This window comes from Eubalaena glacialis, chromosome 11, assembly GCF_028564815.1.
Source record: "Eubalaena glacialis isolate mEubGla1 chromosome 11, mEubGla1.1.hap2.+ XY, whole genome shotgun sequence".
NCBI lineage: Eukaryota > Metazoa > Chordata > Mammalia > Artiodactyla > Balaenidae > Eubalaena > Eubalaena glacialis.
This window is the reverse complement of record NC_083726.1, coordinates 89,731,128-89,757,386: the sequence shown is the minus strand read 5'-3', so window position 1 is coordinate 89,757,386 and position 26,259 is coordinate 89,731,128. Positions and strand designations below refer to the sequence as shown.

Genomic DNA, 26,259 nt, shown 5'->3' with positions numbered 1-26,259 from the left:
CCATTTTGATACCGAGAGGATTCCACCACCTCCATGGTGTTGGTCCCTGGAAGAGATTCAACCACCTAAGTAGTATCGGCGCCAGGTGTACCCAGCATAACCAGGCAGCAAGGCCTTGTGGGACATGGCGGGAAGGGGCTTATCAGGATCTTCCAAGGCAGTAGTAAGGCTCCTTCATCCCAGTTGGGAGGCAGCAGAAGCCTCACAGTGGACATTGCCGGATGGCGCCGGAGCAGGAGAAGAAGGAAATGGCTAACATGTTTCTGAGTCCAGGAGGACAGCTAAAAGAGACTCCCAGAAATAATTATGAGGATGAGGTGAGTTCATACTTAGAGATATTGCCGTAGCTGGTAGATGCAAGAACCAGTAATATATAGATTGTTACTGTTAAATATGACCCCAGGTTAAGTCGTGGGTTTACACAGCAAGGTTATTTTTCCTTCTCTATGTATGTGCTTTACCTAAAAAAGTCCTTTTATAGAAGCACGAATGCAGCTCATTACCAAAAATCCTTGAACACTGGCTCCAAACTTTCCCCATTGCCTTAACTTTTTTTTTTTGTCTTTCTCTTAATCTTGTCTCCTTTTCTGCCTACCCTGTTCTTGTTCTCTTGTGTCTATATCCAAGCCTGAGAAGAGGAGCGTCATGAAATCCTTGGCTGCTCTGTTACCTGTGTCTTCTATTTCTATCTTTTTTCTACTCATCCTCCCATTTCCCTCTCCATCCCCATCCCTTTTACTAGCAAGTCCCTCCCTGATGTCCTGGCCACCCACCCCCTTTAGCTTCCTACCACCCTTAGCAGTAGCAAAACAGCAAAAAATAAGAATAACTGAAGTGGGTATAGTTGACTGAATTATGGGCCCCAAATATATGTCACATAGCTCAATACATGCTAACCTCTAGTAGCTCAGAATGACTTTATTTATAATAATGGTCTTTGCGAATGCAATTAAAGATCATGAGATGAGATCATCCTGGATTAGAGTGGGCCCAAAATCCAATGACAAGTGTCTAATAAGAAACAGATAAGGAGAAGAAAGACAGAGACACAGGGAAGAAGGCCATGTGAAGACAGAGGCAGAAACTGAAGTTCTGCTGACCCAAGACAAGGAATGCCAAGGGCCACCAGACACTGGAAAGGCAAGGAAGGATTCTCCTGTAGTGCCTTCAGAAGGAGTGTGGCCCTGCCAACTCCTCAGTTGCAGACTTCTGGCTCTAGAACTGTGAGAGAATAAATTCTGTTGTTTAAGCCAGTAAACTTATTGTAATTAGTTATGGCGACTTTAGGAAACTTAGACAGTGGGAGACCAAACAGCACCAAAGAGACATTTATTTCAAAATTGATGAATATTTTAAAATAAGAAAAATATTCTAGAAAGGAATACAAAAATATTTCAATCATTAATAAATAAAAGAATGCTTGCTAAATAATTATTTGTAGCACATTTATAGAGCCAGTTCTCACCTGGCAATAAAGTGCTCCTAAAGTTAACACATAAACAAATTGTTTGAGACTCATAATACATTTTTTCCTACAGGAGTCATGTGATATGGATATTTTCAGATATTAATCCATAATAACTGTTTTAATTTTAATCATATGTAGACGATAAATTTCCTGAAGCTCGGGATTGTCCTGTACACATATAAATTTCACTACCTAGCAGACTGCTTTGCATATGATAGGCCCCCCAATAAACATTCTTTGAATTTTTAAGCACCATGCAATAGTGTTTAATAGCAGCTGTTCTGGAGTCAGATTGCAAGTCTAAAAATCCTGGCTCTGCCACCTATGGAATATAAGCAAATTATCTCTGTGCCTCAACTTATTTGTTTATAAAATTGGAACAATAATAATAATAATATCTACCTCATAATGTTGTGAGGAGTAAGTGAATTATTACATACGAAGTGCTTAGAATTAAGAACAGTACTTGCATACCAGGATTCAGTAAATGTTAAATATTATTAGCTCTAAACACGTCTCCCCAACTAAATTACAAACTCTTTGAGACAGAGAAAATGTCCTATGCTTTTTATAATCTCAGAACCTATACAATTTTTTGCATAGTGTATTCATTAAATGAGTATTTGTTGAACTAATAAAAGGAATGAATGAGTGAATAGTTACCTTTTTTTTGGTTTTTTTAAAATTAATTTATTTATTTTTGGCTGCACTGGGTCTTCGTTGGTGTGCGCAGGCTTCCTCTAGTTGCAGCGAGGGGGGGCTACTCTTGGTTGCGGTGCGCGGGCTTTTCATTGCGGTGGCTTCTCTTGTTGCGGAGCACAGGCTCTAGGCCTTCGGGCTTCAGTAGTTGTGGCACGTGGACTCAGTAGTTGTGGCTCCCAGGCTCGAGAGCACAGGCTCAGTAGTTGTGGCACACGGGCTTAGTTGCTCCGTGGCATGTGGGATCTTCCCGGACCAGGGCTCGAACCCACGTCCCCTGCATTGGCAGGCAGATTCTTAACCACTGTGCCACCAGGGAAGTCTGGTTACCTGTTTATAATACCTTCTCGCCCCAAAATCAAATACATACAGAATCAGTAAAGTTCTAACATTTGTTTCAGTAAAAATGTATTCAGAAATTAAATAATTGTCAAAGAACTACAAATATAATTAAGAGAAGAAAAGAAAAGAAAATTACTACCAATTGTGAAATTTCTCACTGTATTTTAGCCCCTGGAAGGCAGCGACCTTGTCGTATGTTTCTTTGTAATTCTAGAGTTGTGCATCATGTTTTGCTTCCTACCCAGGAAGAATACAAGGAAGCACTTATACAGATTTCTGGAGGTCTTTCTCTATGTAGATCACTCCTTTCCAGAATTCTACCCTGCAGCTTCCGTCCACCTCAGCTTCCTGACCTCTGAACTCTTCACCTCAGCGGGGCCTCTGGGTTCTCTGGGCTCCCCCTTCCTGCACCTGCAGTCCAGGAATTGCCTCCAGGCAGAAAGTTGGGGTGTTCACAGTGCTCATCTCATCTGTTTCCCTTCTTCCAGAGATCAGTCTTACAGGCCTCTTAGTGTCTGAAAACAGCTGTTTCATATATTTTGTTCAGTTTTCAAATTGTTCACAATGAGAGGTTAAGTCTTTGTTGCTTTATCAGGGCTAAAAGTAGTTCTCAAGCAAGTGTCTTGGTTAAAAGAGGGAAAAAAAGATAACTATAAACTAAGACATTTAAGTTCATTCCGTTGGTTCTTTTGTTGATTAAGACTTAACAGTGCCATTCCTCAGTTTTGAAGAGGTTCTGCTAGGCAAATTTTCAGTCTCAGTCAGCAGTTTGCTTCAGGGGTAGACCCTTCCATCTTCACTTCTGGCTTAAATGAATTAGAGTGAAGAAGAGAATTCTAAAGTATAAAGAATGTACACCATTGCCTGCCCCAAAGCACATATCTGATAGCTTGTTAGGCAGGATGGTGAGTAAGAATGTCATCTCTCTCCATTTATTTGTGCGTCCATTCTTATACCCTTAGTCTATTAGGATCTTATTGCTTTTCATAAATTGGTTTAAACTTTTAACAATGGTATATACAGATTTCCTCATCTAAGCACAGAGGCCATTTCTATTTAGGTTATTTCTGTGCATCAGTCATTTCCCCTCCAAGATCATAGCCCTATAGTTGTGTCATACATAAACAATCCCTTTTAATAGAATGCCGTGGGGGATGGGGGGAGGGCAGATAAGAGTCATTTCATCACAGAAGTTCATCATATCTACTAGAGGGTTTTCTTGTCTGAGGAACACTCCTGGAATTATGTTTTTCAAAAATTTCAAATTTTACTAAAATTGTCAATTTTATAACATGATTTTCTTTTCAACATAATAATTATCTATTGTGATAGCAATCGGACCACATTCTGAAAATTCATTTCCTTGTTAATTTTGACCTGACTCTTAAAAGCTCCTTTATGTAGCTGCCAGGACAGCAGTTGAACCCCATCAATTACAAGATATTTGGGGACCACCTATGGTCCAAAATCCAACATAATCACAGGTGGGATAGAAGAATGAACAAGAAGTTAATGAATAATACCTCAGTCACTTCAGGGGAATTAAGCCCTGCCCAGAGAACCCTGGCCCTGAGGCTTGAAATCTGTTATCTACTGACAGGACCCTCCAGTATCCCAGTACCTTCATGGTTCCATTGTGTCAGCACAAGAGTTGCTGGTGACAGAGACTGGCAGGTGTCAACTGTCTAAGGCATCCTGTCTGCTGGGTTGTTTAGTGTCTCTTCCAGGGTAGATGTTTTCCGGTAAGTGTTAATATGCAGTACAAAGACCTCTGTACTGTGTGACTACTACCGTAAATCCATCCATACGCCTCTTGTCCTGACCTCCCTGTCCCCAATCTTCCAAACTTTCTTCTGGACATATATATATTATATATATATACACACACACACACATACATATACATATATATATATATATATATACGCACATACATATACATATTCATATACATATATGTGTGTGTGTGTGTCTATTGTAAGCAAGGCATGTAAGTTCAAGAGAGCAGAGATAGTCTTAGTTTGTTGTTGTTGTTTACTATATCCCTAGCACTTATAATAGTGTCTGGCACATAATGGGCACTCCACGAGTAGTTGTTGAATGAATAAATACTAAACACAAGTCTTTGTCAATATGTGTGAGAAGTATATTCCTAGTTAGAGGCTTGCCTTATCGTTTACTTTATTGTAAGTGATACTTGGAAGAATAGAAGTATTAAATTTTAATGTAGTTAAATGTATCAGTCTTTTTCTCTACAAGTAAGCCATCTTTGTTTCTTATTTGAGAAATTCTCTGCTGCAAGGTCATAAATATATTCTAAATTTTCTTCTAGCCCGTCTTTCCCCTATGGATCTGCAGTGACATCTCTGTTGTTTATTAAGTTTCAATATAAATGTGAGTCTGTTTCTAGGCTCTTTATTTTACTCCATTGTTTGTTTGTCTGTCCTATTCATTTATTTGTAAGTGCTGGACAGTTGATGTCATTGAGTAGGTAATAGACCAACCTGCTATGAGCATCTCTTTTCTGGATGAACTTCAGCTGTTGTAAATTGATTTTTTTAATCTGGACCAGTGGTTGTCAAACCTAGTGTGCATCACAATTGCTTGTTAAAACAGATCTCTGGGAGTTCCATGGTGGTCTAGTGGTTAGGATTCAGTGCTTTCACTGCCGTGGCTGGGTTCAATCCCTGGTTGGGGAACTAAGGTCCCACAAGCTGTGTGGTATGGCCAAAAAAAAAAAACCACCCAAAAAAACAGAAACAAAAAACCTAGATCGCTGGAGTTTCTGATTCAGTAGGCCTGTGGTGGAGCTTGAGAATTTGCATTTTTGACAAGTTCCCATGTGTTGTTGTTGCTGCTGGTTCAGGACCACACTTTGAGAACCTCTGTTATAGATAATATGACTTCAAGGGAATTCCCTGACATTCCAGTGGTTAGGGCTCCACGCTTTCACTGCCAAGGGTGTGGGTTCAATCCCTAGTTGGGGAACTAAGATCCCGCAAGCTGTGCAGCCAAAAAAGAAAATAATAATATGACTTCAAGTGGTCATTATTTATTTCTTTTCCCCTAGAATTAATATGTCACTAGATTTAAATAGTAGTGTATATTAATATCGAATAGCATGTTAGAAAGGCAGATTTATTTAAAACATAATATTGGAAATAGACATGAATACATAATATTTTGGACTTAAAGTAAATGTTGCTGTGATTTTTTTTTTAAAGAAGTGTAAATATGAGTGCTGTCCTCCCAGACTTTGATAGTAGGAGTTGTTGGGGTTTTTTTTACTGTAAATTATCTTCTTAGACTGAAAACATAGAGCATATTCCTCTTCAGACCTAAGTACTATATAGGAACTATAAGTTGAGTAATTTAACAGGATATTCTCCATATGCAAAAAATGACTAGTATCATTTTTACTAGTCTATACAGCTTTCTGATTTGATATTATCCAGAAAGAAACAAATTATAGAGAAAACATATCAGCAAAGATAGGTAAATAGTGCATCATTTTAGTATTTCTAACAGTTTTATAGATGAAATTTTAAATTCTCTGGATTTATAACACTTTAAACTTGCCTTCTGAATGTCACCATAAATCTGATGGCTGAGTCACTGGTCAGTAACTTATTAGGAACACATACTAAAATTATTTGCTTTGACTTTTTATAAATTTCTTTATTTTATTTTTATTTATTTTTGGCTGCGTTGGGTCTTTGTTGCTGTGCGCGGGTTTTCTCTAGTTGTGGTGAGCGGGGGCTACTCTTCGTTGCGGTGCGCGGGCTTCTCATTGGGGTGGCTTCTCGTTGCGGAGCACGGGTTCTAGGCACACGGGCTTCAGTAGTTGCAGCATGCAGGCTCAGTAGTTGTGGCAAATGAGCTTAGTTGCTCCGTGGCATGTGGGATCTTCCTGGACCAGGGCTCGAACCCATGTCCCCTGCATTGGCAGGTGGATTCTTAACCACTGCGCCACCAGGGAAGCCCCTATTTGCTTTGATTTTTTTTTAATGCTATTTAATTTTGTTTGCTTAAAATTGACTTGTTTTAAGCCAGTCATATGGTGGGCCCCAGGCATATATTAAATTACAATTGTGATTGATCCAAAATATTATTTAGATTTATATCCTCAATTCACTAATGAAAGATATTAAAATAATGATGAATAAAATATATGGATAATTTAAAATAATACAATATATCTTCAAAATCTGAATATAAGTGATAACATATTTGTGTTATGGCTGATTCTTTACAAAAAGCAGTTCTGGTTTACTGAAAAATTCTTATTTTAAAAGTCTGTCAGTCTGATTATTTCTGGAGAATGTGAGCTTTACTGAAAGTGTAAAATTTAATAGGAGTGGAATTAAATAACTAAGGTACCACCAAAGAATCAAAGATATCTCACACATACTTTGATTAATCAAATGGTGAGTGGGAACATATTTTATCTCACTATGTAACTCAGTGAAATGTTAAATAGGTAAAGCAAAGAAGGTAATTATCAGGAGTTTTTAGGTAAGATTAAAAATATATGAAACTCCAACAGAATACTCTTATGAACTATTCCCCCCACATACACACTGAGTTCATTTGGCTAATAGTGATTCTTAATATATATTTTATAATATTTCTTTGACCTGGGCCCACAGGCTAAATACAGACATTTCTCAGTTAGTCATTTTCAGGTTTGTTGCCTAAGATGCTAATTGAAATTCAGGGCAGGGAAAAATACATCACTGGCTTTTGTGTATCTATGAAAGGTCTTCTTATTAGACTTTATTCCATATAAAAGCTTCTCTTCTCTGCAAACTGAGAAGGACCCTGTGCGTGAAGTGTGTCCAGTCGTGTCTTCAAGAACAGTGTAGACACCAGTCGCTCACCAGCCGGAAGCCCTCATGCGCTCTCCTCAGCAGTGACCCCTGACCATCGGGTGCCAAAAGAAGATGCTCACTCATCTTCCAAAATTCTTTCCCAGGGTGGGGGGAAGGGAACCATCCTTTGAGCTCCTCTATGGGACTCTGAGTTTCATCCCCCAAACACGATTTTCTCCCTGAATTAGTGTCCTTTGAAACTTTGAGCCAAATAAGATAGTACTCAGAGCTTGAGGCTACAGCCCCTTAGTTCTCTGTTTCACAGTGCTCCCAGCCTCTTCCCGAGTTTGGAGGCCCAGAAAATGAGGAATTCATTTTGATTTGGAGAGAACTCTTCGTTTTCCCCTTGCACATTTTATTCTTTTTGTTTCAGTCTGTTTTCTTTGGCTTTCTGCCAGAAGCCAGGAGACAAAGCCAGGGTGTCTTAATGAAAAGAGCTCAGAATTAGGATCTGGGGTACCTGGGTCAAAGCCTAGAGCTATCATTTCCTACTTCTGTGACCTACCCCAATTTCCTTTATCTCTTTGGGCCTCAGTTTACTCATTATTATAGTAAAATATACACCACAAGTTCTTTTTATTTAACTATTTGTACCATATTTAATTACCAACAATTAATATTATATATTAGTTATATATAGTTGAATCATAGCATCCTTTTGCTGTCTTTTTTTATGCCCGAGAAATTTCTTTCCTATGTCTGATAAGTAATATGTAAGCGGCTAAAACAACTTTTATTAAAACATTAAATAATCAAGATTTCCCACTTCAATAGTACTATAATTGATTGAAAAATTCACTTTGAGTGACTGTAAAATAAGTAATGACAATAAAGCAGTAGTTATTTTCATGTAAGAGAGAAAAACCACAAGGCTTAGAATCTACTTACCTTCACCTGCCAAGAAGGAAAAATGTTATTGAATATATTCAATGTATGTATATCTTTCAGATATTTCAAATATAAACTGAATTTCTGCCAAGAGAGTAGTATTCAAATATTCCTTTTGTTTATCTTGCCTTATAGTACTTTATTTGGTTTTAGAAGTCTATCTGCAAAGATGCAGCTTGTAGAAAAATATTCTATTCCAAATGTTTCTTACTGCTACAGAGTGTGTGAAGAAAATGCCTCAGAATATTCTCCTAGGAAGGCAAAAAAATTCTGATGCAGCTTGTAGCCTTGACACCTCTGTTTCCTTTCAGGACTGACTAGTATGATCTGCCTTCTGATGACTGAGCAGCTCACTCTCATCTGAGTGTGGGGGGTGTGAGCGAGGGGGGCTGCACCTTGTCTTCTGTGTAGTGTCTTCCTGGATAGTTGCTGGAATTTATGATTATTGCACTCCGCTCTCCTAGCCTCAATTTCTGTTTTTGTTTGCTGTTACTGAAGTTGGAGCAGTTACACAGGGTCAGATAATTGAAAGGACTCACAAGATTCCAAAGGGTATACTCTTATAAGACTTTGTAGGGGCAGAAAACTTTTTCCTTCTTCCTTTCTAGCTTCTTTGGCAGGTCTCATAATTAAATTGACATAAGACAGATTCACAGGGGAAAAATATAAGGGGACCCCATAAAATATGAGACTCCCCAGCGGCCAGGTAATCGAGGCTTATGTACCATCCTGAGCTAAGAAGGAGGAAGTAGGGCGTCTGGAACTTCAAAGGAGAGGAAGACAATTCACAGAAGCTGAGAAGAGCAACTGTTTGGTAAACAAATGTTTGCCATGCCACGCAGACAAGTCTTTCTGATATAAAAAGTTATATCTGGTAATAGCTCTCTTCCTGGTACAGGCCTCGGATCTAAATTCTTTTAGACAATTAAGAGGGAGGTAAAAAGCTCCTCCTAAGTCTGTTGGACCCCAATGTCTTCAGCTCAAAATAATCCACATGCCAAAATGGCATATGCTGGGGTGGCTTATTCTGCTGTCCCTCCAGCAGGAAGAGGAAACAAGCAGACAGAGGTCTGACACTTCGAGACACAGCTCCAAGGCCCTTTCTTAATACCACCTGATGTGTCTTGTGTTCATGTTGTGAACAACTAAGATACACGCAAGATACCTGTTTTCAGGGAAGTTTACAAAAGAGTCTTTTATACCTGGCTGCTCTTATAGCTAAAATTAGACAATATAAACTATGGAGCCAAGTACCAATCATCAACCTTTAGATTTTCTATAAATAATGTAGACAAACTAGTAGAGTGTGTGTCAAGGGAGTTTCAGATTTAAGCAGCACATTGTAAGTCACTAGTTAGTTACTCCATTTCATCCTCTCAGGGGCCAGGGTCAGTCACAGATGTCTGTGATCCCTGGAGATGAGCTAAGAATGACCTTTAACTACAGATTAACCCCAACCTTACACAATAGTCCATTTTCTTTGCTAGTATTGCTTCCCTCTCACCTGGACCATATCACTTTTAAATTTCACTACCTAGGTTTTCACCTATCTCTCAAGTTATCACTCCTGCCATGCCAAAATTCCTTTCTCTAGGTTATTCTAAAGTTCAGTTTCCACTTATTTCAAAGCAAGGGGGAAAGCCAATACCAGGAAGATGTTGGTAAGGAGAGTTCTTTTTGAAACTTTAATGTAGATTGTAAAGGTAGAAAATTGATCACCTTTAATAATTACCTAAAAGATACATCTTGGAATTTCTTAGACTTTTAATATAATTGTTGAAATCAGAATGCCAGTCAACTTAAGATAGATCAATACTTCAGGGTTTGGAACTTACATTTTAATAAGCACATATACAACTGGATTCCTGTAGCATTAGTTAGCCTGTAGTACTCACACATCCAGAATATCAAAAGCCTTCATCGGGGAAAGATTCTGGAAACAGTGTAACAGAGTAAAAGTTATAGCTTTTACCTATGAAACTTAATAGGCAATGAATGTTCAAAATGTGGGCACCTCTTGCTAATATTACATCATTATCTCCAGAATCAGTTCTAAGGAAATTTTGCAAGAAGTTATGTATTGAAAACAATAAAATAATTTATTTTTCAGAAATAGCACCCACTAACTTATTATACACTGGGGCAAATTTACTAAAGCATTTGTATTTCTATTCATTCCTTATTTCATAAAGAGAAGGAAACTATAACGTAAAGAGAGAATTTACAATAATCTTGAATGGATGGATGGCTACATCCATTCAAGCAACAATTCACTTTAATAAGCCATTTTTAAGGAAGCAGGGCTTAGTGGTTAAGAACATGTGTTCTAGATTGGACTCCTGACTCTGCACTTATTCTTGAACTTTGGGGAAATCATTATATAACCTACCCATGCCTCAGTTAGCCTAGCTGTAAAATGGGATTTTACAGCTCATAGAATTGTCATGTGGGTTAAAAGGTTAAAAGAGTTTTATATTTCTAAAATGCTTAGAATGGTCTTGGCGCATTGTAAACATTATTTAAGTGCTTATTAAATAAATAAATTCTGGCTTGTAACTGAAGAATGCTATATGAGATACAGATTCTAGTGATATGTATGTGTATCACTAGACGTGGTGTATGTGATATATATGTATATATATACCACATATACATCCACATATATAAATAAAATAATTTTGTTATGATTAGTCCATTATATAATTGTGTTAACCATGTTCATTTTCATGTGTGAATAAGTTGGCTCTATAGATAAAGTTTGAAAATAAGCAACATGTAAAGGAACTCTGAAAGTATACATAAGCTACTAAGAACAGTGGGTTGGGGGTTGAGGGGTGGGACAAGTTGGGAGTGAGATTTTTACTCACTGCATATATTTTTATAATATCTGGCTCTGAAATCAATATCTCCTCATCTTTTTTTTTTTAATTTTTATTTATTTATTTTTGGTTGCACTTGGTCTTCGTAGCTGCATGGTCTTTCTCTAGCTGTGGCAAGTGGGGGCTACTCTTCACTGCAGTACGTGGTCTTCTCATTGCGTTGGCTTCTCTTGTTGCAGAGCATGTGCTCTAGGCACATGGGCTTCAGTAGTTGTACCACGTGGGCTCAGTAGTTGTGGCACATGGGCTCTAGAGCACAGGCTCAGTAGTTGTGGTGCACGGGCTTAGTTGCTCTGCGGCATGTGGGATCTTCCCGGACCAGGGCTCGAACCCGTGTCCCCTGCATTGGCAGGCGGATTCTTAACCACTGCGCCACCAGGGAAGCCCTCCTCATCTTAAATTATTCATATGATGAGCTAGAAGCATGTCTACATGTTGACTGTTTTTTCAAAGAATCTTCAAATGGTTAATGATAAAGAACATTCTGAAGGATCTCCAACACTGTCCTACAAAAGCTTTTTTTGTTTGTTTTGTTTTTCTTGTTGTTTTGTTTTGTTTATTTTTTGGCCACACCATGCGGCATGCGGGATCTTAGTCCCCTGCAGTGGAAGCGCAGAGTCTTAACCACTGGACTGTGAGGGAAGTCCCACAAAAGCTTTTAACTGACTTTTTAAAAACTACCTCTTAATGAGGATGTAGGAGGGCTCATTACAATTTACAAATTGCTTTTAGAAATGTTTTCTCATTTATTTCTGACGACTCTGGAGTTGAGTAGAAAGCTATATTTCTGTTTTATTTTTAACTTTTATTTATTTATTTATTTTTTGGCCACGCCATGCGGCTTGCACAATCTTAGTTCCCTGACCAGAGATTGAACCCGTACCCACTGCAGCGGAGTCCTAACCACTGGACTGCCAGGGAACTCCCTATTTTTCTGTTTTCAGAAGTGAGAAAACTGAAAGTCCTGGAAATTTTTTGGTGTAAGACAGCATTCAAATCCAGGTCCATGTCCAGAACTATTTTTACTCTTCCACCCACCTCTTTGTAAAATAGCTGCTTCTCTGAAGCTGTTATTTTTTATACTATTCCATATATTGAAGACTTAATTTGAGTAACTATATTCACTATTAGTTTAAGCTTTCTTCTTTATTACCAATGTTTGGGCTAAACTTTGTTTCCTGGATAATAAAGGTGTTTTGTAGTAATAAAAATAAACAACCAAGTCAGACCAGCCAGATATCCTGTAAAAGTTTCAGAAACTATCTGGATGAATAACCAATCAGTCAGCCTCTACTATATGCACATACCTAAGGAATAAACAAAAATAGTGTCTCTAATGACCTTTAGTCCCTTAAGGGGTTAACTTGTATCTTCCAATCAAGTTATAAATTATATCAATACCCCCACTTTCTGTTCAGCCTTTTTTCCTCATGATACTTATCTCGCATTTTGTCATTTTCAATTCCTTCTCCTTTCTCATCCCTCTAAATTTTTTCTTTATTTCAATGTTCACTTCCACTTTTAAAAAATCACTTTAAGTGCATACCATTACTTCCATTTTTGATCACTTCTTTCCCTTTCATGGTATTTCTTCTCATTAAACATCTTTATATAGTGTGTTCCCATGGTGATAGGCAGTAAAATTAATTATTATAATGAATGATTTTGAGACTGTTGATGCTGTTTATCTGTTGGGTTAGATCGTTCTTTACAGCAAAGTCACAATAAAGTCTGTGAAGCTGCGGTGAAAGGATATTTGCTAGAGATCGAACTATTTCTGGAATATTTGTCAACTCAGATGTTTATTGCACAATCTAGATTTCAAATCTATTTAATGTATTATCTAAATTTCCCTTTTCCCTTTTCCATTTAATAAATTATTATAGTAATTGTGTAATCAGGGCAGCATGGATATTCATAATTATAAGGAGATACTATCAGAAAAGAAAAATTGTCCTACCATCTTTAAATTTAAAAAAGAGAAATTTTAAAAAGAAAAATCAAGCAAGCAAGGGGTAACTAGACTATTTCGGGAAATGATCATGGTTTCCTGACTTCAAGTTTGATTATGGAAAGAAGAAAAGATGCCAGTATTTTATATCTGCAAAAGCTCATTCCAGAACAAATCAGTATATTCAGGTTACAATACCCAGGTCACAAAGCCACACTTTCACTGATTAAAAAATAACTTCCAGCCCATTGAGTGAACTTTAAACGATCATACTACTTTGTGAAACATAATAACTCAATTACTGGATCTGTTATATGCTAGATACTGCCAGCACAATTTGCTTATTATCATGTGAAATACATTCATGCTGCAGCAAAACTGTCTATAGACTTTGCAAAACAAAGATATTTTATCAGCAGTAACCAAACTATTAAAAATCTTACACATAGTCTCAAAAGACCACATACATGATTCCATTTATACGAAATGGACATGGATTTTTTTTTTTTTTTTCCTGTGTCGAGCAGCTTGTGGGATTTGAGTTCCCTGACCAGAGATCGAACCTGTGCCCTCGGCAGTGAAAGCGCAGAGTCCTAACCACTGGACCACCAGGGAATTCCCTGTAATTTATTTTTGAGGTGATGAAAATGTTCTAAAATTGATTGTGGCGATGGTCACAACTCTGTGACTACATTAAAAACTATTGAATTGTATGCTCTAAATGAGTGAATTTTAGGTATATGAATTATATCGTAATAAAGTTTATACCAAAAAAATTTTTACACAAAAAGAGTTCTATAAAACACATGTTCCACCCAACTAAGATGCAACGTAAATGCTTATTAAGCTATTTTTTTACTTAGAATAAATCTTTATTATTTTAATGTCCTTTTTATACAAGTAAAAGAAGGAAAAAATGATAAATCAGGTATAAGAAAATCAGTCATATGTTATTTATTTTGTGCCATTTGTTTCAAATGTTTACAATAAGCTTGTTGCTGTCAAGCTTTTGCTTATGAGAAATGTTTGAAATGAGGCATTGAAATGTGAACTGCTTGTGAAATGTCTGGTCCTTGATTTCTAATGGAGGCTGATATCCCATGGGAAAGGTGCTGATATTGCTTCAAATTCAGTCAAGGATAGTTAACCCTCCATGGGGCCTCTTTCTTCAGAACAAGATTTGCAGATACCTTCAAAGTGAGAATTATGGAGTCTTGCTTTCGTTATGGCTTTATTACTCTTGTATAGTCATTGCCAGTCAGGACCTGATCATCTTGTTTCACCCATTTTTATATCTATTCACTCCTTTGCTTTTAATTTTATGCCATTATTTAAATCTGATGATCCATTCAGCCCTCAGCAGTTGGAAGGGATCTGGAGTTGTGCTATAAAGAGCTTGGTGGTTTACCCCAGTCAGCTGTACAGATACTATCATTTTCTACTGTCTCAGAGTAACATTTTCCAATGACTTGGTCTGTGGATTGATCAAAATGCTCCTTTTAAAAGGCAGAGATCTTGTAGTCAAAATAATTTAGCAAATGCTGCATACCATGTCTTACTCTTACAAAGTCTCAATACATGCTAGCATATGAAGGGCTCTGAGAAGTCCAGCAGAAAAAAATACATGTGTAACTTTAACTTATATTTCCTGAACTTATGTTTGAGCAACTCCCAGTAACCCTGCACAGAACTAGCCTAATGCAGAGCTCACTATGGGCAATGCTGCCCTGAAGTGGTAATCCTCTCCTCCATTATTACTCTTTCCCAGCCATGGCAAATCTCTTTTTATCCTTTTTCTCACTGAGCATGTTTGTTTTAAGCCACATTTCAAACTCACCTTGTTTGTTTGTCCTAGCTATTTCCCAGTTATTAAGTCTGGATTGCACTTGGAGATGCTGCCTGTATGGTGCTCTGGATACCTCATTTTCTTCATCGATAGCTCTCCTGAAGACTGTGAAACCCACAGACTGCCTGATAGAGCAATCGGTCTTCCCTTATTGTGATTTCGGAAGAAGATCCCAGTGTCCATCAGCTTATTATTGGCTGATAGCATGGAGACATCACAGTGTTGATGTCCCTCATTAATTGTACCCATTCTTAAGAGAGAGAATATAACAAGTCGTGTCAGTCCTATAGCATATATCTATGTCTGTAGGAGATGTTTATCGAACCCTCTTCTTGGTACAAATTTCTACAGAGATGGAATAAACTATAAATATGCATGGAATGTGTGTCACCAAAAGGGTTTTTAAACGTGGAGAATTTTACCTGGAGCCTGCTTTGCAGGTGTGCTTTTTTTTTTTTCCCAATCTATGAACTCACATATATGAAATGTACAAATACACCTGTACTTCTTTGGCTATACCCAGCTAAGCTCATCCTTCAGAGACTTCCCAGAGACTTCCCAGCTTTCCTCACATTACCACCAGTCCAACTCATGCTGGAAGTGATGAGTCTGAGCTGTGGGATACAACTACCGTGAGTGACGGGCTCCCCTGGATTCTGGGGTACTGTGGGGATGAATTACTGACAACTAGTGAAGGACATCTGTTCCTTCTGACATCTAGTGAAGGAAAAATAGCCAGTATCCAGCAAACAAATAAATCAAATAGTGATAAACACTTTTCAGACCATTAAAACAGGGTTATGTGAGTGTGACTGGGCAGCTACTTTAGACTGAGTGGTCAGGGAAAGCTTCTTGTGGAGATGACACTTAAGTTGAGATCCTAATGAAGAGACAGACAATGTGAACAAGGAGAAGGAAATCCAAGCAGAAGAGACAGCTGGTGCAAGAACTCTAAAGCAGGACCCAGCTTGAGATGGTTAAAGAACCAGAAGTTCGGGGATCGGGGGCATGATGTGTCCTTGGGAGAAAGATGCAGGATGAGCACTTTATGTGAGGCAAGAGTCAGGTCCCATAGGGTTCTGTTAGCCCTGGTGGGGATTCGAGAGTCATCAGCGTATCGGTGATATATTTAAAGCTAGAGGCCTGGATGAGGTTGCCTTTGGAGAGTAGCCAGAAAAGGGAGGGGCTTAGTATAGATTTGGAACACTTGACAGTAGAGGTTGAGCTGAGAAGGAGGGGAACAAGTCAGAAGGGACTGCAAAGAAGTAGCCAGTGAGGTTAGAGTTTAGATGTCTGGAAAGCCAATAGGAGAAAAAGAGTTTCAAAAAGGAGGGAGTGGTAAACGCTGTTGAAGAAGTGGGGTAAGAGGATGGGACTTCCCTGGTGGTCCAGTGGCTGAGACTCCGAGCTCTCAATGCAGGGGGCCCCGGTTCAATCCCTGGTCAGGGAACCAGATCACACATGCCGCAACTGAAAGATCCCGCATGCTGCAATGAAGATCCCGCGTGCCACAACTAAGACCTGGCAAGGCCAAATATATAAATAAATATTTTTAAAAAAAAGAAGTGGGGTAAGAGGAAAACACAGGTGTGGCCACCAAATCCAGTGGCAACAATGCAAGTCATTGATGACTTTGACAAGGGCAGGTTCAGTGTTTATTGGAATGGATTGAGAAAGGGCGATCATAACTGTAGAAACAAATATTGATGTAAAGGTCAAGTTTTGTTTTAAGACTGGATTTACTATCTTTAAAGTGTATAAAGGGGCTTCCCTGGTGGCGCAGTGGTTGAGAGTCTGCCTGCCAATGCAGGGGACACGGGTTCGAGCCCTGGTCTGGGAAGATCCCACATGCCGCGGAGCAACTAGGCCGGTGAGCCACAATTACTGAGCCTGCGCGTCTGGAGCCTGTGCTCCGCAACAGGAGAGGCCGCGATAGTGAGAGGCCCGCGCACCGCGATGAAGAGTGGCCCCCACTTGCCGCAACTAGAGAAAGCCCTCGCACAGAAGCGAAGACCCAACGCAGCCATAAATTAATTAATTAATTAATTAAATTTTAAAAAAACTGTATAAAGTATTGATTGATTAGAAGAAAGTAATGGGAATGGGAATAGGAGCCATACCTCCTTCTGATCCACCCCCACCCCAAGTAAATATGAGACAAGATTCTCAGGGAGAGAAGAAGAGACTGATAGTATGAAGAGAGAAGTAGGAAACTTACTACACTGTGGATATACGGTATGATCACTAGACAGTGCCAAAGGCCTGTTTGAAATTCAGGACTTCACCACTCATATTAGGCACCATTCTGATCCACATAACAACACCTGGAGGTTATTCCCCTGGCAGGAAAAGAAACAGGCATGGAGAATTAGTAACCTTGGCCAGAGTTACTAAGTGTTGGAGTAGGGGTTTGAGTCCAGGGAAGTTTGGTTCCGAGTCTGGACTCTTCACCACTACATTCCACTACCTCTTTTTGAGTTGTAATTGAAACCGTGTGGCATGGATTTGTATTTTCTCCAGTTCTGTTTAGCTTTGGGCATAACAAGGCAGAAAGTTAGGCTCTATGATGTGTTTGCAAGACAGTAAGTGTGTGATGATAGTATTGGGTTGGCCAAAAAGTTCGTTTGGGTTCTCCATAATATATTACAGAAAACCTGAACACACTTTTTGGCCAACCCAGTAGAATCAAACCTGGGTAAGGAGGGAAGTGAAAACCCAGGGTTGCAGATAATGAGCAAGTTGGAGATCGAAGGATAGCAAACCTTGATGAGGTGGAAGAATGGCTGGGTTGGGAGAACTGGAGATGATTTGGAAGAATAGGAGGTAAGTTATTGGTAATGTGGGTTAGAGAGTAGATCACCTGAGTTGAGGACGCTGAGGACCTGAGAGGTCAGGCAAGAACTATGGTCCACTCCTCTCACCAGCAAGAGAAGAGTTAATCTTTCGCCAAAAGAAGGAAAATAAAGATTATGGTCTTAAAGTGCCAGAACTGGCCAGCAGTGGCAACTCTCTAGGAGAGAAGTGAGAAAGTCAGTACTGCATACCCCATCCTTTCCCTTCTCCATCTGTCTTCCTTCACTCCGCTCACAGATCCAGAAATTCCTGGTTTGATTATCCAAATTAACACTACCTGTAATTATTAATAAGACATATCTTTGTCTCTCACATTAACTTTATTGTAAAATTTCTTCCTTTCTTACAACTCCATTTTGATACTTTTATCCTTATTAGACGATTGTTTTTTGCTCTTCTTCTTTTTTTTTTATTATTACATCAATCAGTGACTAAGTCCTGTTCATCCTGAGATGTGCCTCAAAATTCCTCATCCTTTTCCTCAAGTTAGGGGGCTGCTTAGCTTGTTCTCTGTCCACCCTCCCAACTCTCAGAGTGACTTTTCAAAACATAGGTCTGATTACATGGTTACTTTGTTTAAAAGACTTTGATGTTCCCAAATTCCTTTTTTAATGTAGAATTTCCTGCAAAATCTATCTCAAGTTACTTTGCTCCAGCCACACCCAATTGCACTGTTTCCTAAACCACAGCCTGGTTAAGAACTTGAAAGCTTCCAAGCACTGTAAATATTTTGGTTCCTCCTACTACCTTACAGGTTAACCACACTAGACTGTAATTTAACATTTTATTTTATGAAATAACACCAAATGTAGACATAAGCTGAAAATAATTGGCTATTTTCTAGATTTTTCTGAATTTCTCTCTTCTCTTTCTCTCTCTCTCAGTGCTCCAGCTTCACTGGTGCCCTAAGGAAATGCTCAGTCTGGCTATTGGCTATTTTAGCATTGCCCTCAAACAAATAGGACTCTCCTTTTGTTCAAAAGTTTAACCTCTGGCTGGAAAGTCCATCCACCTCTTTACCCATTTAGTCAACTCTACTTGTCCTTCAAGGTTCTACTCAAATGTTACTTACTTTATGAAGCTTTTCCTGACTCACCCAGGAGTAATTAGCAATAGTAATTATTACTCAGCCTTTAGGTGTGAACCTCTCTCTGTAAGAGCATGTGTTCCACTGTGTTATGGAAATTACCTGTGTGTCTGGCATCTCTGCTCATTTCCTCATGTTATATCATTAAATTCTCACAATTACCATATAATGTTAAGTATTAGGATCCCCATTTTACAGATGAGTAAGCTGTGGGCAAGGACCTGTCACCCAGCTCACACAAGTTATTAGTAAGATCTAATATGACAATGAATATAATTAAGTTATAAAAGGCTAAGAGCTGTATAACTGGAAGGCACTATATTATTTTTTATACTTTAGTCTTTGTGTGGTCATAAGTGCTTGTATTTTCTTACTTCTGGCCAATAGTAGAGGGAATTTATTATTCCCACATAAAGAAATCCTCTTAATGTTTTTTAAAAATATTTATTTATTTATTTATTTGGCTGTGCCGGGTCTTAGTTGCAGCACGTGGGATCTTCGTTGCGGCATGCGGCATCTAGTTCCCTGGTCAGGGGGTCGAACACAGGACCCCTGAATTGGGAGTGTGGAGTCTTAACCACTGGACCACCAGGGAAGTCTCCTCTTAATGTTAATTAAAATAAAACTCTCAGAATGCTGCTATACTCAAGTGCAACGCAGACTGTGAGAATAGTCCACCCCAAACATTTCAGGGAATCCTCTGTCCTCTGAGGAGAAGCTGGGGCTCAGGTCTCTGGAGGCGAAAGGCTAGAGTATCTCCTGGTTGTGCCATTTTCTCCCCTTTCTCTCATGCTTTATTTTTCTCACTCTCATTATTCTTGATGGGGGTTTTTAATAGAGCTCAGCGCCATCTTATCCCAGAAAGAAAAAAATTGTCAGAGATAAATGTATGATGAGTATGCAAAAAACAAAAATAGAAATTTAAAAAATTTATTATGGAAGCAAAGAACACTGCCCATAAAATTTAATCTTTGGCAGTTAAAAAAAAAAACACGGGTTTCGGACTTCCTTGGTAGCGCAGTGGTTAAGAATCCGCCTGCCAATGAAGGGGACACGGGTTTGAGTCCTGGTCTGGGAAGGTCCCACATGCCACGGAGCAACTAAGCCATGGTCTTAAATTTGTCCTGACATTTACTATCTTACTATATAAGGTTTGTTTGTTTGTTTAATTAATTAATTTATTTATTTTTATTTTTGGCTGTGTTGGGTCTTCGTTTCTGTGCGAGGGCTTTCTCTAGTTGCGGCGAGCGGGGGCCACTCTTCATTGCTGTGTGCGGGCCTCTCCTGGTCGTGGCCTCTCTTGTTGCGGAGCACAGGCTCCAGACACGCAGGCTTAGTAGTTGTGGCTCACGGGCCCAGTTGCTCCGCGGTATGTGGGATCTTCCCAGACCAGGGTTCGAACCCGTGTCCCCTGCATTGGCAGGCAGATTCTCAACCACTGCGCCACCAGGGAAGCCCCCACTATATAAGGTTTTATGATTAATTCTGAGTGTATACGAACTAGGTTTGTAGTCATTAACTTTTTTTACATTGTATATATTCACATTTTACAGAATCTTATATCAACGTTTTTATAATTTTATATAAATGACTGGCATCCAATTTATTAGCGTCTTCATATGTTCATGCATATAAACAAGGAAAACTAAATAACTATACATCACCCAGTTAATGGTAGACCTTTAAGAAACAGAAAAATATTATATTAAGATTTCCTGTTTCTGCAAAATAATTTAATGAAATATTGTAATTTGGCTTTGTAACCAGACTCTACTATTTTTCATTGTACACTTATTGAACACATATGCAAAGTATTGTCCAAGGAGCAGGGAATAAAGTAATGTTTCTGCCTCTAAGTAGCTTGACAGTATATTGAAGAACTGTAATAAGTCCAGTCATTTCACAGATTTAGGTATGTTTATTTCAAACTGTGTTGTTCTCCCTTTGTTCCTCACTCTAACAACACAGACAAAAAGCCATAATCCCTACAATAAATTTTTACAGTGATTTTTTTTAGATTTTGTGTTTAGCCATTTGTGTACCTGTTTTGTTATTCATTCCATGGTTATAAGGGCCTAAAATATGACAGGTATTAGGGACCCATAGGCAAACACTACAGTAAAGGTTCATTATATTCAGATGGAAAAGGAAATTTAGTACATGTAAAAAGTGTAAAAGGTAAATAAATTACTAATTTCAAGTAATGTTTAGTGCTATTCTTTCAACAGTTGTTTTCTGAGTATCTACTCTATGCTAAAAATTCTGATCTATGAAGGAAGTCATATAATATGATGGGAGACTGAAGGGCAGGGGTTGGGGAGCTGTCTTATATTAGCTGTTCAGAGAAGGCCTCTCTGAGGAGATGACATTTGAACTGAGACCTAAATGACAAATAGAAGCAGAAGAGTTTCCTAACTTGGGTCCTGGGAGTCTGTGGACAGAATTCAGGAGGCCTGTAACCTTGGAGGGAAAAATAATTACATCTCCATTTTCTCTAAACTCAGACTAAAAATTTAGCATTTTCTTCCATTTGAATGTAGGCCACAAACTTCAGTAGCATTAGCAGCACCTGTTACTTTGTGATCAGTATTTTCATATCACATCAAAGTTCTTGCAGGATCTTGAAATATCATTCCTTTGAAATTATGGTATTTCTTAGATCTGCCACTAGATCTGAGTATACATTCTGCTAATAAGGAAGCACATGTATTACTGTATCAGTTACATGTTAACTGTGTAGCAAATCACCCCAAATTTAAGGGCTTAAAATAATACCCCATGATTCTGTGGGTTAACTATTTGAGCTCTACTCAGCTGGGCAGTTCTTACAAACTAACATGGGGTCACTCATGTGGCAGCCGTCATCTGGCAGCTCAACTGAGCCAAAGAGTTCAAGATGTTTCACTCCCCTGCCTGGCAGCTGGTGCTGACTATGGGCTGGACCACGTGCTCCAGCAGGCTAGCTTGGGCTTCTTCACATGGTGGCAGTGTTCCAAGAGAGAAAGCACAAGAGCTACAAGGCCTCTTATTTACTTATTTATTTGGCTGTGCCACATCTTAGTTGTGCCATGTGGGATCTTTTAGTTGCAGCATGCGAGATCTTTTAGTTGTGGCATGCGGGATCTAGTTCCCTGACCAGGGATCAAACCCAGGCCCCCTGGGAGTGTGGAGTCTTAACCACTGGACTACCAGGGAAGTCCCTACAAGGCCTCTTGAAGCTAAAGCTTCCACTGCATTTTGTGGGTCAAAACAAGTCAGAGAGGCCAGTTCAGGGTTGACTTCAGACTCTACCACGTGTGGCCACAGGGAAATATGATTAATTGGGGGCCACTACCATAATAATCTACCTGATTACCATATCATAATTTTGTAAAATATTATATTAACTTAATTTGAACATAATCAATGTCCTTTGTAATCTTGTCGTTTACACTGTAAGGGAGGAAAATTTCCTTCTACCCTCTTAGGTTCTGTGACTGGGATGAAGAATTAAACTGACATAAAACAGATTAATAAGAAAAAAGCATACAAATTTATTTAATTTTTTTACAAATACATGGGAGTCTTCAAAAGGAAAATGAAGACCAGAAGTCATTAGGCCCAAAACCTTGTATACCTTTTTACACAAAGAAGGATAAATTGTGGGGATGTGACAAGACAAAGGAGCTTGGGCTAGGGGCCGTATATTGTGAAACAGTGACTAGGAACTAAATGGGGGAAACTAATGGAAGATCATTTTAGTAGGTGTGTTTGTACAGGTCCATTTCAGCATCGATTCCCAGTCTCTGGTGATAAGAACATTCTCTTCCTGGTATAGGAAGGGCACTTTTCTCAGGGGAAATTTCATGTCCTGCTTTTAGGTAGAAAGGGGGAGGGCAGAGAGCCCTTCCTGCATCTGCTGTTTCTCAAGTGCCTTCAGCTCAAAATAATCAATATACCAAAGTGGCATATGTTGGCATGGGAGGTTCTGAATTCTTTCAGTGCCCTTTAAAATATCATTCTGAGAAGAGCTCCATCGGCTTCACCATGTTGTCAAAGAGGATCATGGCGCAGATGAGGCTAAGAACCCTTGATCTGGAGACAGGGAGTCGGGGAGGGGGAGTGAAAAAGCCTGAAGGCAGGAATGAGCGGCCAAGTCCAACATGGTAGGGGGCAGAAGGAAGCTTCTGTGGCTGAAGCCAGGTGACTGAGGCCAGAGTGTCTGGACCAAGCCAGGATTAGACCACATGGCTTAGTTGGAAGATTTTGAAACTTGCAGAGGGACCCCCCGGAGTTTGGAAAGTTGGTATTGTATGCATACTAATCTATAATTTTCTTTTACATTTCATAATGTATTGTGGCTCTCTTTGCATTTTAGTGCATAAAGCTCCTCCTCATTCCTTTCTTCTCATTCTTTTAAATAATTTTATAATGCTTCACTAAAGGATGCATGATAATTTATTTCATTGTTCCCCCATTAGCAAACATTTACACTATTTCCAATTCTTTGTGTAAATATACATGAATTTATTTTTCTTTTTTATTTACCTCTAAGAAAATATGCTTAAGAATGATTTTTGGATGTAGAATTGCTGGGTCATGTGTATGTGCTTTTAAAGTTTGACAGATATCATTAAATTCTTATTCAAAAAAAGGTGGTACCGATTTACACTCCATGAGATGTTTTTATTATTATTTTTAACTACCAAGACTTTATTTACACTGCATAAAATCTAGAATAAGAAAGTTTTGTATTTACTGTTTATTCTCTTGTTTCAGAACAATGAGATGGTGGAGCTACAAAGAATACGGATGAAGGATGAAATCCGAGAATATAAATTCCGAGAGGCCCGCCTCCTTCAGGACTATACTGAACTAGAAGAGGAGAACATCACGCTGCAGAAACTGGTGTCCACGTTAAAGCAGAACCAGGTGAGGTTTACGAAGATTTTTGGTTACACTCCAGATGGATCTACACCTTCTGACCATTAAGGTTAAGTCTTCTCTTTATCAAAAAGAAACTGTCGAAATTTGTCTCAATCTCTCAACATTAATTATGTGCTGAAATTTCCCAACCCTCCTATTTCAGCTAAATTTAAAAGGCGAACCTAGAAGTAGTATAATTACCAAAAAGCTTTATTGGATAAGAAAAATTTTTACTTTATACTTTAGCTCTGTTAATTTATTTCTGGAGTAAGTTAAATGTATTGTAATCAGTTTAACCTGCTGACTTCTCATTAAAGCCTGGGTTTGTAAGCTGGTTTTGTAATACAAGCTTAAGGTTTCCCTGCAATCTCTATCAATCTCTCTCTCTCTCTCTCTGTAAACTGCTTTCAAATCATACAAGGAAGGGGATTATGAAATATAAATCAGTACGAACAACATTATAAGAAAAAAAAAGGCCTGATTTCTTTATTCTGCTGTAAGCTGACTAAAAAGATGGCATGCGTACATTTAAATAATTTTGTGGGTAATGAGACTTAGATAGCTTAACTGCTGAATTTTCCTGATCAGTTTGCATTGTGGTTTGTTATAGTTGTTAGTAATAGCATTCTTGAATCTGTACTTTTGGTAGACTTTACTTATGAATAAAATTCATAGGTAGTTAAGCAAAGGTGGACCGGATTTCAAGGTCTTTTCAAAGGTGGTTCCTCAACCACAACCCTATTCTGGTCTCAACGCTGTTATAACCTCTCAGATCAGGTCATCAAACTGTGCCAGGCACTGTGCTAGGCTACAGAGGTACCAGAATCCAGAGGGTAGGATTCTTGCCCTCCGTCAACTTAGAGGGCAGCCCAGTTGTATGCTTCCACTTCTCTCCCTTCCCAAGTTGGTATCTCCTTCCAGAACTGTTTCAGTCAGCCCTTCATATCTATGCGTTCTGTGTTTGTAGTTTCAACCAACCACAGACTGAAAATATTCTAAAAAAAGAAAAGAAATTCCAGAAAATTCCAAAAGACAAAACTTGAATTTGCCTCACACTGGCAGGTACATAGCATTTACATTGTATTAGGTATTATAAGTAATCTAGAGATGATTTAAAGATGAGCCAATGTGTGTGGTTATATGCAAATGCTATGACCACTTTATCTAAGGGTTTTGAGCATCCACAGATTTTGGTGTCTGCGGGGGGCTCCTGGAACCAATACCCCACAGAGACTGAGGGATGACTGTGTGGTTTTGATAGATATAAAGATGAAAAGGGGAAAGGAAAAATCCAGAAGAAAATTGACACAATTGAAATTTTATTTCTGATCATTGCCACTTCTCCCCAGCTTTGGAGCGCTGGGGAGCAAAATGTCTACTAAGGAGTGCAGGGGGTGGTTCCAGACCATTAAAAAAGGGTTATCTGGATATCCCATGTGTTTTTATCTCATTCCTTCCCCTTTAAGCACTGAATCACTGTGTGTGCTGAGGGCTGGCAGTACCATGAGACCCCAGGTCTTGATTTGTCTGGGGACAATGAGCTCACAGTGGGGAAAATTGGAAGATTTTTTAAAAATATATGTTTCTTAGAAATAAGAAGGGTATTTTTTGTTGTTTAGTTTTTTTGGTCGTTGATGAAGAATGTAGAAGACTTGAAGCAAGTTTATGTGATGTGCAAACATCTAAAGTGGTCATTTCTCCCGATTCCTACAGGTCCTCATTGCTCTCTGCACAGGCAGGGGTGCGGAGAGCATCCATCTACACTGTAGGGTTTCCCATCACTGCATGTGGTAGACTAATTTACTCAGGAGGTTAATTTAGGCCAGTATTAAGTATTCTTGAAAGACTGCCAAGGTATCCTGTGAGTATTCATTAGCCCAGATGCCATTTCTGTGGGAATTTGTACTACTAGTCTGGCTGATTACTGTTTACAGTTTATCTATACCCTCCCACCAGTAATTGAAACATGGAAATCAAATGCTTAACTCAGAAGTTTGAAAAAACAAACAGAAAAATGTATACATCTTTTAAATTTTATTTTCTAGATGTATTATGGTAATTTTCCCAATTATGTGTCTAATTAATTAATTTGAAATCATTTTCCTTACAAAGGGCCATTCTGGTTTATTTCCTAACAAATGGGTGCACTGTAGTGTCACAAGTCTCTCCCAATTAAGGAAATGCTGGGGTTTGTTTTTTGTTTTTGTTTTTGTTTTTTTCTTACTATTGGCCTTTATTTACAGGATTTAGCATATATCATAAGCTCTCTTTCTAATTAATGAAGTATTAAATACCACAGATTTTTTTTCAAAGACATGATGATGGCTGGCTTTCAATCTCAAAATTGGTCTGAATGTTGCTTTGTACTGAAGCTTCCTATACAAAGTATACTCTTCCAGCCTGGTTTGAGGTTTCTCTAAATAGGAAAGCTACTAGAATTGTAAAATGTTTAGTTCAAAGAACTAGAAGA

At 38.7% G+C, this 26,259-nt stretch overlaps 1 protein-coding gene across 5 annotated transcripts in view; it reads left to right on the top strand.

Annotated features, from left to right (window-relative positions):
* BICD1 (BICD cargo adaptor 1) overlaps nucleotides 1–26,259 on the top strand; it is a 187,659-nt gene that overhangs the window by 106,032 nt on the left and 55,368 nt on the right. For all 5 annotated transcript variants that reach the window (XR_009702655.1, XM_061206425.1, XM_061206428.1 and 2 more), the window contains exon 3: nucleotides 23,643–23,795. Coding sequence is in view for 4 of the 5 variants with exons in the window: in XM_061206425.1 (XP_061062408.1) it covers nucleotides 23,643–23,795 (153 nt within the window). In the remaining variant the exon portion in view is untranslated. The remainder of the gene's footprint in view (nucleotides 1–23,642; nucleotides 23,796–26,259) is intronic.